The sequence below is a fragment of the Populus alba genome, chromosome 6, assembly GCF_005239225.2.
Source record: "Populus alba chromosome 6, ASM523922v2, whole genome shotgun sequence".
NCBI lineage: Eukaryota > Viridiplantae > Streptophyta > Magnoliopsida > Malpighiales > Salicaceae > Populus > Populus alba.
The window spans coordinates 22,558,495-22,575,535 of record NC_133289.1 but is presented as its reverse complement, the minus strand read 5'-3'; the positions used below and the strand labels follow the sequence as shown (position 1 = coordinate 22,575,535).

Sequence of the window (17,041 nt, the reverse complement as noted above, 5' to 3'; positions counted from 1 at the left end):
TGTTCTTACTCTTCTTTCTAATTCTACTTTCTCTTTTTAATCTCTCCAATTACAAGATGCCAGCTTCCATACTGACACAAGAATTTATATACACTTTTTCCTGTAATTCCATGCATTAGCATCATCAATGCATTTCCTTTTTCTCTCTCGACGTACGTACATGTGACCCTTGTATTTTTTGGTTGTGGAAAAAGTAAGTTATGCATAAACTTTGGTTCGGTTTTGTTCTCGTGGTACAACGTGGTTTGGTGTCGTTTGTGTCTGTCTTAATTGTAAATTTTAAATTAATTAATATATATTATAATTTTATATGATTTTTCTTTGAAATCTTGATTAAAATGCCTTTATAGTTTTTTAATTGTTATTCAATTAACCTTTTCAAACCACAATTACAAAAATTATATATTAAAATGTCAAACATATATTTAGATGAACATAGTTTTTCAAATGGCCGCACCCAATTATTTATATGAAATTTGAAATTTTTATTAGAAAATTTCAGATTCAAATACTAGAAAAGATAACTATATATCCTCTTAATTTAACCAAGGTGCATTAAATCATTCGCTAAATTAACCAATGTATTTTCATTTTTTCTTTTCTTTTCTTTTTCTTTTTTTCTTTTTTCTTTTTTTCTTTTTTTCTTTTCTTTTTGGTCCCTCCATGAATCAAGTATTTGATTTTGATTTTTATAATAGTATAAGGGAATCATATTTGATTTTTAGCAATGTGGGTGTGAAGATTTCTCTTTATGAAATATATTTGTGTGTTTTGATTCAAGAAATTTATTTAAACGGGCTAGCAATCTTTAGCATGTCTGAAATGTTGGGTGAGTAGTAAATGAAATTTCTATATTATCATAAATACATGATTACTTTCAATATAAAGGAAAATTAGTCTTAATTAAACCATGGAAATTATTTAAAAGTAAAAATGTTCTACGTGATGCGTGTTAGGATCTGCATGCACGTGAGGCGGTAGAGATGAACGTGATATCATCAACAATGATAAAAGTCTTCTCTTCTCTTCTGCTTTTTGTTCCTCCAATATCTTTTCCTTGTGCTTCTACAGAGTTCAGACTCCCCAAAATCAACCCTTTGAGCTTAATCTTCCTTAGGGCACAACCCTCCTCTCACTTGTGAGCAATTGTGTTCGGTAATTTCTATCCAACAACTTGCATTAGCAAAGCAAATTAATCAGAGATAGGAATCAATTTCAAATTAATTCCTCAGGTGCTTATATGGTTAAAGGTTAAGAAATGGGAAAACTTTACATGGTATTTTAATTAAGAATCATATACTAGGTTTTAGTTGTGCAATTTAATTAAATACATTTAGTATATAACTTCCTCGGGTATTTGAAAAATATGAGGCTGCTTTTCAAAATAAATTTGTACTTGAAAATATATACATTAAAATCAATTTTTTTTTTTTTTCTATTTTTTTTAATTGAGTCTAATTTTAGTCTTTGATCAACTTGCAGTCCAACCGGATGCTTGTTCTTTTTCTATTGCATGTATTTTTATCCTTTTCAATTCTGAATCAAATTTTATTCATATGCTCTTTTTTTTAATATTTTTTTAGTTTAAACCCTCGTCTGATGGATTTTATTAAATCTTTAAATGTATTGTGTCGATAAGGAAATGTGTTTTTAAATCATCTATAAAAAAAAACTTTAATTTTGATTAATCTGCAATTTGATTAAAAAAATAATAGCCAGAAAAATCTTTTAATTAGATCTGTGTTAGTGGTGATTGGAGTTTATAGCTTCCAGGAACTAGGATCCATCTACGGCCTGCTAGAGATTGAAGCAATGATAAGGGCCTCTGGGCTTTGGTGGGCAAAAAGATTGAAACCTGAAGAACACCACTTTTAGTGTGCAACTGGGCCCACTATATGAAGGCAAAGCCCAGTCTAATGATGTGTTTTTGATCCCCTTGTCTCCTGTACTTCGTCTTCGCGTTCGCATCAGATTATATAACTCAGTTGAGTTGAAGATTCCATCAAACATCGGTGTCTTCTAATTCATCTTGAGAAGACCGATCTTCAAGCTACGAATCCTCAGAGGTTGAAGTTGGTTGAGGTTTTCTAGGGTAGTGACTTGATTGTGATAAAAAAAACAAGATCTGAGTAAAAAATTGCCTAGTTGGCGATGTTTGCCGAGCTCCAACACCACGCAGTTTATCATACTTGATAAAAGATTTAACCTATAAAATTGGAATCGGAAGTCGTTAGAGTTATCAAGTTACTTTATCGATTACAATCAACTCGAATATATTATTATATCTTTTTAATTTTTTTTTGGCTAATTTTTTCTAGTGTGGACTCAGTAAATTTTGACTGGATTAGCTAGATCAATAAATTAAATGGATTTTATAAAATTAATATTAAAATTTATTTTTAACTTAAAACTCATGTTAAGTTAAACTTTAAACCACATGTTTTCTAAGTTAATATGTTAAACCATGTCAAGTTTAACAATAATCAATCGTCAAGCTAACAACTATGGAATTTAAATATAAAACTTTATCTTGTAGTTTTTTTTTTTAATTTTAAAAAGTTTGGGATTCATGGTTAAATATTTGTTTTTTTAAGAAAATATTTTGTATGGTCTAACCTTTATTTGTCAGTCTAACCTCCAATAAAACTTAGTTTTTTCTTATCGATCCATTAAAAAGTTTGGGATTCATGGATAAATATTTGTTTTTTAAGAAAATTTTTTGTATGGTCTAACCTTTATTTGTCAATCTAACCTCCAATAAAACTTAGTTTTTTCTTATCAATTCATTAATATCTATCCAGAAACTAAATGTTTTTTCTGATCAAGAGGTTATACCACACTCTCTCATTTTATGAAATGATTAGAACACACAAATAAAAAATAAAAAAATATGTAGTAATATAAAAAAGTTATTACAAGAATCAAATTCAATCATTAACAAACTCAAAAAAACATACAAAAGTTTGTTAACATGCGGACTACGCACGATGGTTCTACTTACCCACTTAACTTGCATTGCCTGCAATACATTGCATGCTTCCCAAGCCTGCATGTAAAAAAAATAGAGTGAAAATTACAATATAAAACTATCAATAAGTTCCGGCACAATTTAAGACACGTGTCCCTTTCTTCCGACTATTTCTCCCCCCACATAAGAAACTGTGGAAAACTGCCACCGACTTTCCAAACCGCCGTAACTCCAAGTACCTGAGAGAAGGAGACGGTCCTCTACTTATCAAATCGGGCTTTATTGCCTTTTCAGTATAATACAAATGGAGCCCGTTAAGAACAAGCCCAAAACAAGTGAGGCCCAAAAAGGCATGTGAAAAAACTTCCCGCTCTGTTTTTAAAAAGCCGCGTCAATAGCCTACGTCTCTTTTATATTTTTCTTTTTATCTTTACTTCCCCCCCAAAATAACATCAAAATTAAAAATAGGAAAAAAGTAAATACAATTTTTTTTCTACTCTTAGTTTCACCCTGAAAGGAGCAGATTAAAAAAAAAAAAAAACTAAAATGCAGCAGTTGATTTCCAGGGTTATCAAATTTAGGGTTTCATTTCATGGATTCTCCTAAAACCACCACTACCACCACAACAACCACCATTTCCGCCACTGCCACCACCGTCAGTTTATCAGATTCTCCCCCAGTTCAAGTAACTTCATTTCTTAATTAATTCACTCCATTTTTGAGTTTTTTGCCGAATTGTGTTTATGCTTGCTGGTTTCTTACAATACAGGGTGACCATCTTAGGGTTTTTTTTTTTTTTTTAATTTTTTGTAGGAATTTTGTTTGGTTTAATTGCGTTTGTGTGTTTCTTAAGGATCTGGTTGTGATTTATTTTAGTTCAATTTCGTGAAAGGGCTTAAAATTAGGGCTGCTTTTGTTTATTTTTTTAACAATCTGTTGCTTCGTTGTTTTTAATGATTTTTAAGGGTGTTTCTTTTTCCTGCTGGTGAAGATACGTGGTTAGCTTGGAAAAAATGATTCCAATCGAGTAATCCATGATCTCAGTTGAAGATATTTAGTTAATCTGAACTGTAAACTTTGTGGTGAGGATTTTGTGTTGTTGTAGTAGGGTTTGAAGTCCCATTGGTGGGTTATTGGCTTTAAGGATGGAGTAATGTATTGAATTATGTGCTTTTCTGTCTGAGCTAAGGCATTTAGTATTGTTCAAGCATATGGGGATGTATGTAACCTGTCTAGAGATTATGGTTCCTTAATGTATCAGGTGTTAATAGAAACCAGTCAAAGAGAAAATACATCCGAAGGCTGTAATTATTAGTATTACTCGTATTGTTTTTGCTGTGTGGTGTGTAAATGAGTTGACATTCCCTTTGGAACCACAAGTGGTGGAAAGTGTAAGATTTTGATTTTCTCCTGTTCTATTCTAATAACTATACCCTTCAACTCGTGGGTGAGTGATTGGTATCTGTTAGTTTTATTTTTGCTTTAATATCGTTAGATGCGCTGTTGCGTTATGAAAATGGAGGGTTCTCCAGTAAGTTTCTTTTGCATGTTATCAAGAATCATGGATGTTCCCAATTGGAAAAAGGGAAATTTGTGGATATCCTGAGTACTTTGCTTCCTCTATTTCCAGGAATCCCCGTTTTCTAATTACATAAGCAATCTATCGCCTATTAAGCCTGTCAACACTGCACGTGTAGCACATGGACTCCTAGGAATCAGTTCTCCTCCACTTGTCTTCAAGTCACCACATACAGCATCAGACCGTCAAATAAATCTCTTGCGAAGGTTTGAGATTCTAGATTTCACTGTTCTTACAGTTTTAAAGGGCTTGAATTAAGGTTTGAAGACTGTTTACGTGACTAGTTTTTTGCTTTCCCAGGTTTCAATATCCTCAGATATCTGGGGCAGAAACATCTAAGATTGATGATGGAAGCAAGAAATCTGTTGATAGTCCGGAGGATATGGTGAAATCTGGCATCTGTTTGACTAGCAGTCTGATTGTTGATGCCCAAACAAGCGACAATGTCAATAACTCTGAACAAGACCAACCTGGCAGCTCCTCAGGCTGTGTTGATGAGTACTTATCTGATCCTGTGGATGCAGATTGTGCAGACTCTGTTAATTTGGTAAACCCAAACGTGAAAAAATCTGATGATGCACTTCAGTCACCAGAAAGTAATTTAACCAACTTCAAAATAGTAGAATCTGATGACATAAATGATAAGGGGACGAAAGGGGAGGTGTCTCAGGCCAGGCCTGAACAAGATGGAGAGGATCCTAAGGAGCAGCCAACATCTGAAAATAAGATGGAAAAGATTAAAGAGGAGGGAAGCCTTGCCAAACAACCATCTCATGTTTGCCCAAATTTTGGGTCTGACTTGCTTGTAGACCATGCTTCTAGGCAACAATGCTACACTTCAGGGGCTCAGGTAATAACAGCGTTTATTTTCTTTTGTGAAACTTGGAATAGAACGTGTGAACCCTGTTGTGAAAAGACGAGAATGTTCGCCTTGTAATTTTTTAAGGTTTACTTTTTCACAAAACTACTTTCTTTTCAGGTTGCTCATCCACATGAACCTATTCAACTCATAGCATATAATGGTTCAGAGGTATAAAAAGTTTTATCTTAAATTCATCTTCCAAGTTTATTTCCAAAGAGCAGAGAGGCTGATAGACTATGCAGATTTCAAATGAGATTTTATTTTTATTCATTGGCCAGTTAAATTCATAGCCACTAAGAATTAAAATGAAAAATTGTTATCAGTAGCGGTCTTTATTTTGGTTGTGCTTCCTAATCATGATTTTTGGAACTGCACGCTTTCCTAATTACGAAGTTCTGATGAATCGTGTTCTAGTCCAATGGGCCTCTCCTGTTTAATAGGAATAAAGTTAAATTCATGGAGCTTGCCAATGTCTAACATTTGAGAAGTGATAACTGTGGATGGGCATGCTAGAAAAGGCTGATAAGGGAAAATTGTGGTGATTCTTCTTGTGTTTTTGAAGTGTACATGGAAGAAAAACTTTTCTACCGATAATCTATCCCATTCAAGGTTTTGGATTTGCTGTGCTATTCTTCTCCTCATGCGAGTCCATATGATGGCTTTTCTACGGATATCTTAATCTATTCTTGCATGATAAAAACATGCTCCCTATGCGCACTCTCATGGTTTATGTAATTTGGGTCATGCCACTTTAAATGCAAATCATTTGCGCACTTTCACATATCATCATGAAACTAGTAGCCCTCATTATTTCTTTTGTAATCAAAATTTAGTAGGATTTTCTTTCTTGAGTAGTGTAATTGCAATTGAAAATGTAGGTCAGTCAGCTCCAACGTGGCATGAGTAGACGCTGCCTTCAGTTTGAACAAGCTCAACAGGAAACTACAAAGGATGGTACCTATTCTCCAAATCCAGCAATCAATTTATTTGGTTCAATATCACCTGCTTCCAGTACAGAATTGGAGATTTTGGATTCATCTCAGGTGGAGCTAACTATCTCTTCCCACAAGGAGCAAACTATGACTGCTATGTTTTCCGCTAATATAAGTGGAAAGTCTCCCGTAGCTGTTTCCAAGCCTTCAGGTATTGGCTTGCATCTCAATAGCATTGTCAACACTTTGCCAATGGGAAGCGGTGCATCAGGACCTATCATGAGCCACCATTTAGTGGAGAACAAAATTAGTTGCTCCAAACTATCAAATTTAGTTGAGAGAGTCTCATTAACTGCGGGAGATAGGGTGCTCCAAACTAAGGCTTCACTTGCTACAAGCTCTACCACTTCTGAGTCTTTTCACAACATGGAATCTTTCAATAACTTGCAGCCACCAGAACATCAGGTAACCCCACACAATAAGAGGAGATTTAGTTCAGAGCACGCTGGCAATTTTGAGGAGTTCAGCCCATCAAGCCCCAAGAAGAAAAGGCATGTTTATGTGATAAGTTTCATCATCAACTTTTGTTCCCTCTCTCTCTCTATGCGTGCGCGTGTAGTTTGCTCTCCAAACTAAGTTGCACCACTGAACTTCTTATGATCTCCAGGAAGAAAGCATCAAGCACTGATGGTGATGGTTGCAAACGTTGCAACTGTAGGAAGACTAAATGTTTGAAACTGTGAGTGATTTCAAGTTTTCTTGGTAGTCATCATATTCACGTGTAATTTATTTAAATTATTATTTCTTTGTAACTTTCTCCTCCTATTTGGCCAGATACTGTGATTGTTTTGCAGCCGGAATCTACTGTGCTGCAATTTGTGCTTGCCAGGGGTGCTTTAACAGGCCTGAATATGAAGATACTGTTCTTGAAACACGACAACAAATTGAATCACGTAATCCACTTGCTTTCGCTCCGAAGATTGTACAGCATGTGACTGAGTTTCAAGCAATCGATGTGGTACCACACCATCTTTTTTGGTTTTTTAGCAATTTCTCTTTGACTGGGAATTTTGTGATCATGTTTGCATTTTCACAGGAAGATGGAGACCTGTTTACACCGTACTCAGGGAGGCATAAGACAGGATGCAATTGCAAAAGGTCAATGTGTGTGAAAAAGTATTGTGAATGCTATCAGGTGCAGTATTTTGTCAACATCTGAATTTGTCATCACCTTTGTCACAATTATCCATTTCTCAATATTTCTAACTTTTCTATCTTTTCATGTTTAAACTTCGAAAGGCTAATGTCGGATGCTCCAATGCTTGTCGATGTGAAGGGTGCAGAAATATCCACGGTAGGAAAGAAGGTGAGGAATTATGCAGAAATTAAATTTTGCCTTATTTCTTTAGCTGCCATCGTTTATCATAAATTATGATTGGATTTTTCCCAATTTGGAGTATTTGTGGTTTGAATTAAAAAAATAGTTGAAAATTCAAGTCTCAGCCTTTGTAGATTCTCCTCCCAGCTTTATAGGGGATTAAATCTAATGACAACATAACATCTGGAAAGTTATACAAATTCTTTTGTTATTTTGGCTAAAAATATTTTGCGTCACTGAATGTTTGGATGCACCAAAAATAGAAGTGAAAATCACTATTCTACTGGTGGAATGATGACTGATTTTTGTTTATATATTTACAGAATATGCTATGACTCAAGAAATAGTAAGCAACAGAACTAATGAAGAAAGTTTAGAAGGCATGGCTGATGAGAAATTGAAAATGGTTTCAAACAATAAATTTTTACATGCTGAGCTATATGATCTGCGCAGCCTCACACCACCAACACCATCATTTGAGTACATAAGGTACTATTTCTTTGATGAAGATGCATTTGTTCTGGAGAGGTTAGAATCTTTCAGTCCAGGTTGTTCTAATAGCTAACTGTTCCTTTTTTCTTAGCCATGACAAGGATGCACCACAATCCCGACTCCTTCCTGGTAGGTATGTATTATCGTCCGAGTCTGATTTTTCTATGCTGCCATCTTATGCAAAATCCGTAAGTTCTCCAAGCAATTCACACGGCAACGACATGCTTCCGAAAACAAGTAAAAGCCTGGACATAGCTTCCCACGGTCAGGAAAATTATAATATTACTGAAACAACGGGCCAATTCTCACCACAATTTGATGAACTTGCCGATTTCTCTGATCATACTCCACTGCCAAATCCTTCCTCAATCATGATGGCTTCTTCGGCTTCATCTAAAACGCAGGACAAGGCAAATGTTTCACAGCCTCAGGTGTATCCTGGAAGTGCTCGTCTCTCATCTGGCAGTTCTCTTCGTTGGCACAGTTCACCAATTACCCCAATGACTCGGCTAGGTGAGACAAAAAATCAAGCACAGGACTCTGATTGTGGGCTTTATGAGATTCTGGAAGATGACACACCAGAAATATTAAAGGATTCTTCTGCCCCTATCACATCTGTTAAAGCAAGCTCTCCTAATAAAAAGCGAGTTTCTCCGCCTCACAGTCACATTCGAGAGTTCCAATCGAGCTCTTCAGCAGGCTTGAAAAGCGGGCGCGGGCGCAAGTTCATTTTGAAATCTGTGCCTTCCTTCCCGCCCCTCACTCCTTGTCTTGATTCCGAAGATTGCACCCAACAGAAATACCAGAAATATAGACATTTGCCGCTTTAGGTGAGTTTTATTCATGTTTCTTGCCATTTGCAAAAACGTTATTGATAAATATTCTTATCCTTGATTGACCAATGTGCTCCTTTGTATTGCAGTGGTGTTGGATATAATTCCTTCCAGGAAAGTAAATATGCAGCTGTGGTCTGAGGTTTTGATTTTGAGCCAGGTTCGGATAAGGACCTCGTATGGTTCTCAATTGATACTTGATTGTCACAATCTTGCTTAAGTAGGTATTTCGAGTGACTCCATGTTCGGACCATACGTGACTCATGCTAGAGATGCGGCCAGGCATCATCATATGCAGTTTTTTTTTGTCTCCGCTCCTTTTCCATCTCCAATTCGTATCTCTCTGTTATGCAATTAGATGTGTCTATTGTCGATTGGATTTCATTAATGGTTGGTGGATAGTACTAAAGGTTGTCCTCGTTGATCAGTGAAAAAACAAAATTTCCATTCTCTTAGCCCTAAGTCGCATGAGTTCACAATGATCTTCAATTGTCCAATCTTATCAAGTCATTTGACTGCTTCCTGCCCTCTACGTGGTAAAAATCTTCACGGCATCATAGACGGCAGAATAGTTTTGAACTTGGCCTTTGGTTTTGCTACAAAAACCGGATTTTGGATGATCGATTAACTTGCATACTTGCAGTGTTGCATACATGCATAGCCTTGTCAGAGTTTTTATCTGTCCGTGCAAGCTGGATTCGTGAGTCTGTGCTCTATGAAGCTAGCCATGGCAATTTACTAGAGCCCAATGCACTGGGATTGATGCAGGGCCAGTTGTTGTCAAGATGTCAATTCCTGATTTCCTTTGAAACCCAAAACTTAACAGTGAGCCTCTATTCCGAGATATATATATATATATATATATATATATATATTATATATATATATATGGGCCTTAGGAGCTTGGGCTGGTATTTAGCCATGCTTTGCTCAAAGACGGCTTTAGGAAAACTGGAAAAACATTATTCGTCAGATTGTTTTGAATTGTTAGTCGTTTATTGAACATTTGATTAAGAAACTTTCTCTGGGCTTGACATTATAAATGCTTTTCTTGATATGATCGAAACAATACATCAGGAAAGGGTGAGAAGCCAGCCCATAGCTAGCCCTTATTTTGTACCTGAAATCCATCTAATGCTGGTAACCTCACAGACACATTATTCTCAGTCAAACAGCTCATAAAATTTCCTGGATTCAGAGCATGAAAGAATCATCCATGTCCCCCAGCCATCAGAATATGATAGGAAGCCCAAACAAAAAAGAAAATCAACAGACAAAAAGAGTTTATTTAAGAAAATGACATCGAGGAATAATGAATTAAACCATGAGCTATACCATAAACCCCACACCATGCATATATTCTGGAATGCCTTTCCTATCCATTATACATTCTTCTGTAACCCCGTTTACCCTCTTGCTCCTTGACAGTTCTTTTTAAGACCGTGGCCCGTCGAGACCTATCCTCGTGGTTAGCCAATTACAAACTTCATCCATCTCTTCAGGGATTGTGTAATGGCCAAGCCTGCATGGAAGTAGAGCATTTTTTATTATTATTATTAGTAGTGCCAGTAACAAAATGTTTATATAGTTTGGGTATGCTATAATGCCTAGTGGGAGATAGATATACCCATTATAGCTTCTAAATGTAAGATTTCGGAATCCAGCTGAACTTAATGCCTGAGCTGATTTCTCTCCATGTTTATGTGCAACCACATCATCACCTGCGACCAGAAAGTTAGACATGAACTTACTATAGCTCGGGAAACACGGCTGACACCATTATGCTATAAAGGACCAATCAGCAGTTAAAAAACCTAGAGAACAGCGAGTTCACTTCTTTGGAACTGCATGCAATATTATCTTGTGTGTCCATTTCAAGTATTCTTAGAGTATAAGAAAATTTAGCTTCATGTAAATGGTATACTATGACTTATTGTTACAAATCGTTTGCAAGTCATACGCATTTCTGAAACAAGCACATTTTCTTACAGTACATGCAAATATGATGTTCTACCAAAGTTATTAGAAATGCAGATAGCAAAATTTGTTCTTGTCTTTCCATCTGCTTCTCAATGAAGATATCCTTATTGAAAATGAATGCATTCAAAACCGTGGCCTGTGGGATGAAGGCCAATACCTGAGCCATGGCAGAGCAAGATGGGCAAGGATGCTGCACGTCTTGCAGCTTCATCTGATCTTTCTATCCGGTTCCTCAAGGTCCTGCAAGACAAGAAATAGTTTTCTGAATAGATTGCTTAACCAACAACTGTATTTCATGTTTTATCATGTGTCTAATCATGGTTAAGGTGTTTGTCTGTTCACACGTCAGAACTCTGAAACCAAACCTTGAACATGGAAGCCAGCCACTTAGACCAACAATTGCACTTAAGTTGACTGGGTACAGGTTTCCATTCCCATATTGCCCTAAAATGCAGCATGTGGCAGAGTAGAGGGCAGTTGCAGCTCCCATACTGAAGCCACCTACACCAAGTTTGACTGAAAAACAATGATAAAAACACTGGTTACTTACTGAGCTACTTGAAGGTGCGGTATTCAACATTGACATGCTTAAAAAAGTGCAATTAAGAAGAAACAGGCATATCAATATGGACATCCATATTTCCAAGCAATTTAAGAAAACATGCTTCCATTTAGCCAACTTCTCATGCCTCGGTCGAAGTAGTGTGTCCATACCTTATCAAATCTGACTAGAAATACAACTAAATAAGTGGAGCACATTTCGAAATGCATCTGACAGCCTTTTCCTGGTGATGCATGGAAAATCCACATGCAAACAGGACCAACAAAACCAAAAACTTCATGGATGCACGATGAAGTTTATTGCGTGATAAGAATATTTGCAGATTGAGATATCACGATAATCATATAAGGAAAACAGTGAGGTCCTTTGCTCAAATCTCAAAGCACACTCAGATAACAAAATCAAAGACAACCCCCCCACCCCAAAAAAACAACAGCAAACAAATGAATAAATAAATAAATCACTAGGGTTTTAAAAAGTTCATAGAAATGAGACTGTCAATGTAAGAAAGATTGGTAAGCTTCTTAGCTCTCCTTAGGACACGTAGACAGCCAAAGTAGAGAGCAACAGTGGAAGAGTTTGCAGCATACTCAAGTATACCCTTTAGTTCAAGCTTTGGATTGGAGAAATACATTAATACCATTTTGATCTACTGAAGCCTCTCTAAGTTTACAACCGTGAATAGCCCTCAAGTCCAGGACAGGTGGCTAAATGGTACTGAAAAGCTACTTACTATCAGCAGGCTCAGTCGATAAAAGATTTGCAACATGCGCTGCTGAAGCATCTAGCCCCTCCAAATCATCAGGGGCATCTTCCGAAATATCCCCAACATCAGACCCTGAAATGAGATACATAAGCTATTCAGACCATCTTCTCTACTGGCACTATAGCTAAAGACATGAATGAAGACTTTCCTTTTGACAGGATACATAAAAACAGTTGCAGGTTAGTTTCATGCAAGGTTAGCTCAAGACAAGTAATAGTGCTTGCAGCCATTTAAATTTTGTGAACTGGACGAAAAGAAATCCACAAAGTAGTTCTTACAAGCAGTGCATGGAAATCCACCAAATATTGCTACTGGCCTGGTTGGAGCAGTTGGGCATATCCATTTAATCTGCCACATCAAATTCAAACAGAACCATATGATTAAGTTATTTTCGTCTGCTAAAAATATATTTTTCTGAACATGGAAGAATTAAGGCATACAGTGATGCATGTTGCATGTGTGCAAGTAGAAGCTGTGTAGCAACTTATAATAATAATTATACTTACATTTGGAAGAGGAAGGGTTTCCAAGAGCTGGGACCAGCTGCAAAACAAAGCACAAAAGGGAGAAATTCATTCAGTCACCATAAGGTACTCTCCAAACTCCCCCGACAACACATCAAAATCCAATTGCAAAGGGGCATTACAGCTCTTCAATAAGTTTGAAGGCATCTTATTATAACTTGGGAAATACGTTCCAACATCTGGGGACCACCCTCAAAGTTGAGCACCGGGCCTCAGCAATAATGGTAATAGTATAGATCATATTATATGACATTATCAATCTCATACTTGATTTTCCCTAAACATATTCTAAACAATGGACAATTAAATGATTAACATTATTATATCATTAGTAATATAATTTCTCAGCCAGTTGAAAAGACAAGCTAGTGCAGGAGTGGTCCCCTACTATAAGCCTTGGCATATCCACATATGGCTTTGAGCTTAGATCAATGGAGGAGATGGAAGAAAAGGACAACTAATCGTGTTTAAACAATTCATGCACAATTTCCCTCTCCAACAAATCAATCATGATAAGAATCTTGTGGAAAAGGACACAAAGTTCAAGAAGTTAAACAAATGCCAAAAATCTCCAGCAGAACAGGACAAGATATTGACATTCCCTAACTCTCCCTCTCCCTCCCTCCCTCCCTCTGGCTTTGTAGGAGGAAAACAAGTCCATTCTCATATAGGGCATATGCTCAAGCTAAAGAGAATAGAATTTCACCAGGTGTTGTTCATAAAGCAGGGTCACACTTAGTGATATTGATAGATGCTATGAAAAAAACGGGTGGTCCTAATCCTGGTAGCTGCCATTCCATGCACATTCAAATAATCCCCAATTCAGACAATAGACAATTATCTAAGTTGCTTCTGATAAGAAACAATCAACTTCCAATTGCATCAATAAACCAGCATGAAAAGTGAGTTCTTCAGCTAAAAAAGTTTCATATGGAAACCAATAAGAGAAAGAAAAAATTAACAGCGATAAAAGCACCAGTTCGCAGAATAAAGCTAGCATTATCACCTTGAGCCCTTATCACCAAGGCCATGCAGCCAAACTATAGTGGCCTGGTGCTTTCCTTTAGGCCTCACCACATGGGTCCTTCCAAACTCAAATGTTCTTGTAGTATTCCTACTGCCTGAAATGTTGAAATTGATGAGTTCAAAAAATACCTAAAGGCCACACGACCCTCACACACACAAATCATAAACAAGAATGGCAACAAAGACTAACCAGATCCTTCAGCGGAGGTATTGTAGCTCATTATATTCCACCAAACAAACTTAAACTGAGCAGGATTTTTTTATGAATGTTCAAGCTGAGCTCTTGAGTTCCTGCAATGAATAAAATCAAAATTGACCACACCTCTATTTATAACCATATAAGAGGGTGAAGATGGAATATAACCCACTAATCCACATCAACACCTCTTACTTGCACCAGTTACACACTGCCTCAAAACTTCCACAAAGAAACAACCAGAAAGTGAAAGGCACCCCAGAAAAGAAGAAAAAGAAAGTGACAAGAAATATATACATATATATATAAAAAAGCAGCAGCCTTTCATGAACAACGAATCCACACATATCAAATTAGCACATAGATGCAGAAAATGAGCTCACAAAGGCTTCAAGGTAGCAATGCAAAGACATCAAGAATCTATTCTTTGTGGACAGTGGACAACTAAAGTACTTCAACTATAGCTACCCAGGAATATATACAAACATAACCACAAATAGCAAATATTTCCCTTATTATTTCAAGAAAACAAAAAGAACCCGTCTTTTTCATTTTTTTAAGAGCTTAATGGATACCCATTAGCATACAAATCTTGAAGTCGAAAACTTCAACTTAGTTTCACCGTGAACTTGCTTGTTACATGTCTGTCTATGAAGATCTGGATTAAAAAGGAAGAAAAGAAAAAACAATAATAATATTGAATATGGAAATGTGGGGTTTAAGCTTTTCAATGGCACCAACCTGTGTTAGGAATAAAACCCTTAAAAGCATAAGGCCTTTTTCGAATTTCACTTTCCTCTTTCTCTCATACAACCTTTGTTTTGTTTGCTTTGTTCACATTGACAGTGGAACCCCCAAAGCACATATGCGTCCAAAATATCAATGGTCTTATGGTTTTCTTGCAACAACTATTTCTATGACCAAATTGCCCCTATAACATATCTACACATCCATTCCAGTACAATATTTTTTTGGACAATAATCCTCTAGATCAGGAAGTAAGCTTCTCAAAATGAAGATTTTATGTTTAAAATCAAGGTGCTAGTAAGAGATATTAATTAATTTAGCATATAAGCAATTTTATGCACAAAATATTGATTAAGGTATTAATTAATCGGTTTCATCAAGTCATCTAATTTAAGATTAGATTAATTGGATCTAAATTTTAACATAATTTATGATCAAATCAAGTTTTTTTATAATACAATTAAACTTATATAAATCAATTAGATTATTAAAATCTATTAATTAATAAGTCAAGTTTAAACTCAAATTAAACAAGAATAATATTTAATGGAGATTATTAATTTATTAAGATTATACTTATATTTTTTCAATGCATGCATGCTTGTATGTATGTATGTATCATGAAAGACAGGATATTTCGTGTCAAAAAAATCATGATAACCACAGCCATCGGAAAATATCAAGATTGCATGATTGAATTATTTATGATTGTGAATAATTTGTTTTAATGCCACCGTTTTTTCGACTTGTTAAAGCTGTATTTCTCACAAAGGATTGATTTATTAGGGCAACACCATGCCCCACCAAGAACACGTAAGAATAATAATAAATAAAGTAATTATTTAATAGATCATCTAGTAATAAGAATTTTAAACTAATAATTTTTTTAATATATAATATCAAATTTGAGTCCTATTTACTAATATAATGGTTGTTGGAAACTTATATAATTATTAATTTTAGAATTTATAAAATTAATTGAGATGTGCATAAATTAATCCAAACTAATAAAAAAAAAATAAAAAAAAAAAGCCAAGATAAGAAGATGAAATTGACTTGAAAAAACCATGTAAAACTCTTAAAATAAAAATAATAATTAAACCCTGTCATAAAAAAAATAATGGATATTTGTGTACGGTAAATAATTTATGTATTCTAATCTATATTTTCTTGTAAAATCAAGGGTGTTTTTTAATCAGTTTTCATTTATAAAAAAAAGTTATATTTTGATTGAATTTTTAATAAATATTATAATTACATTGCTTATTACAAACAATTGAGCAGTTAATGACTCATATTTTTAGATAAATTTACATCATTTTAGCTTCTTCTTTTTTTTCTTTTTTTTCATTGTCAAAATTTGGAATTAGTTCGCAGTATAATGCTGGTACTATAGAGTTCATGTCTAAGAGTATCTTTGAAATTTAGTGTAATTGGAGATACAGTGTAAATTATGTTCTATTAAAATTTAATTTTTTTTATTAAAAATTATTATTTTTTATGTTTTAGATTTTTTCAATGCGCTGATCTAAAAAATAATTTTTAAAAATTAAAAAATAATAATTTAATATATTTTAATATGAAAATCACTTTAAAAAATAACAGAACTATACTCTAAATAAGCAGTTTAAATTATTTATGAGATTTGTTTTTATTTTATTTTTTAAAATTTAAACTTGAAATGAAAGCAACAAATCAACAATATATAAAAGCAAAATGGGTACCAACTTTTGAGCTGTTTTCCAATCAAATCACTATGCCATCCCGAAAAATAATAATAATAATAAAAAAAGAGCATCCTCTAATATCTTTTTCGAAGACGAGTGATGGCTCGGGCCTCAGCTGGATCTCATCACGTTAGGGAAGTAGAAGCATGTACGTGAGATTTCTACTTGCCAAGGATGTTTTGTCTGCCATGTTGGAATTCCTTTTGCTCACACCAATTTTTTATTTAGTGTGTGTTTAATGGAATGAGAGCGGTTACTTTTTAAATAATTTTTCGTGTTAAAATATATATTAATAATATTTTTTTATTTTTTAAAAATTATTTTTGATATCAGTACATTAAAATGATCTAAAAAATACAAACCGTATTAAATTTTAACAAAAAAAATTTAATTTTTTGAGAACGCAGGTTGAACCGCGTTTCCAAGCAGCCTCTTATTTATTATTATTATTTTAATTTTAAAAAGCTGA

General features: G+C 34.9%; 2 protein-coding genes across 5 annotated transcripts; one reads left to right on the top strand and one right to left on the bottom strand.

Moving 5' to 3' along the window:
- Positions 1 to 3,409: 3,409 nt before the first annotated feature.
- LOC118050301 (CRC domain-containing protein TSO1) lies at positions 3,410 to 9,499 on the top strand. The gene is made up of 12 exons (XM_035060617.2): positions 3,410 to 3,653; positions 4,599 to 4,753; positions 4,848 to 5,397; positions 5,527 to 5,577; positions 6,288 to 6,892; positions 7,009 to 7,080; positions 7,176 to 7,359; positions 7,438 to 7,536; positions 7,641 to 7,707; positions 8,043 to 8,208; positions 8,303 to 9,041; positions 9,134 to 9,499. Exons 1-11 carry the CDS (start codon positions 3,561 to 3,563, stop codon positions 9,039 to 9,041), a joined length of 2,781 nt encoding a protein of 926 aa, XP_034916508.1. The 5' UTR covers positions 3,410 to 3,560; the 3' UTR covers positions 9,134 to 9,499.
- Positions 9,500 to 10,117: 618 nt separating this feature from the next.
- LOC118050302 (uncharacterized) lies at positions 10,118 to 14,985 on the bottom strand. 4 transcript variants are annotated; one of them, XM_035060618.2, is made up of 10 exons: positions 14,840 to 14,985; positions 14,093 to 14,193; positions 13,883 to 13,997; positions 12,859 to 12,895; positions 12,631 to 12,700; positions 12,320 to 12,424; positions 11,390 to 11,540; positions 11,182 to 11,264; positions 10,672 to 10,765; positions 10,118 to 10,566 (listed from the first exon to the last, which is right to left on the bottom strand). In XM_035060618.2, exons 2-10 carry the CDS (start codon positions 14,121 to 14,123, stop codon positions 10,479 to 10,481), a joined length of 774 nt encoding a protein of 257 aa, XP_034916509.1. In that variant the 5' UTR covers positions 14,124 to 14,193; positions 14,840 to 14,985; the 3' UTR covers positions 10,118 to 10,478. The 4 variants fall into 4 exon arrangements, with proteins under 4 accessions (XP_034916509.1, XP_034916510.1, XP_034916511.1 ...); XM_035060619.2 differs by lacking the exon at positions 14,840 to 14,985 and adding an exon at positions 14,674 to 14,833; XM_035060620.2 differs by lacking the exon at positions 14,840 to 14,985 and adding an exon at positions 14,686 to 14,830.
- Positions 14,986 to 17,041: the final 2,056 nt, after the last annotated feature.

Bases quoted from the DNA above. Each gene is read 5' to 3' on its own strand.
- LOC118050302 (XM_035060618.2), bottom strand. From the start codon at position 14,123: ATGAGCTACAATACCTCCGCTGAAGGATCTG. The intron at 11,265-11,389 runs GTTTGGTTTCAG...CTTGTCTTGCAG, and splicing joins GGCTGGCTTCCATGTTCAAG to GACCTTGAGGAACCGGATAG. The intron at 10,766-11,181 runs GTATTGGCCTTC...TTCTGGTCGCAG, and splicing joins CTTGCTCTGCCATGGCTCAG to GTGATGATGTGGTTGCACAT.
- LOC118050301 (XM_035060617.2), top strand. From the start codon at position 3,561: ATGGATTCTCCTAAAACCACCACTACCACCACAACAACCACCATTTCC. The intron at 7,081-7,175 runs GTGAGTGATTTC...CTATTTGGCCAG, and splicing joins AAGACTAAATGTTTGAAACT to ATACTGTGATTGTTTTGCAG. The intron at 8,209-8,302 runs GTACTATTTCTT...CTTTTTTCTTAG, and splicing joins CCATCATTTGAGTACATAAG to CCATGACAAGGATGCACCAC.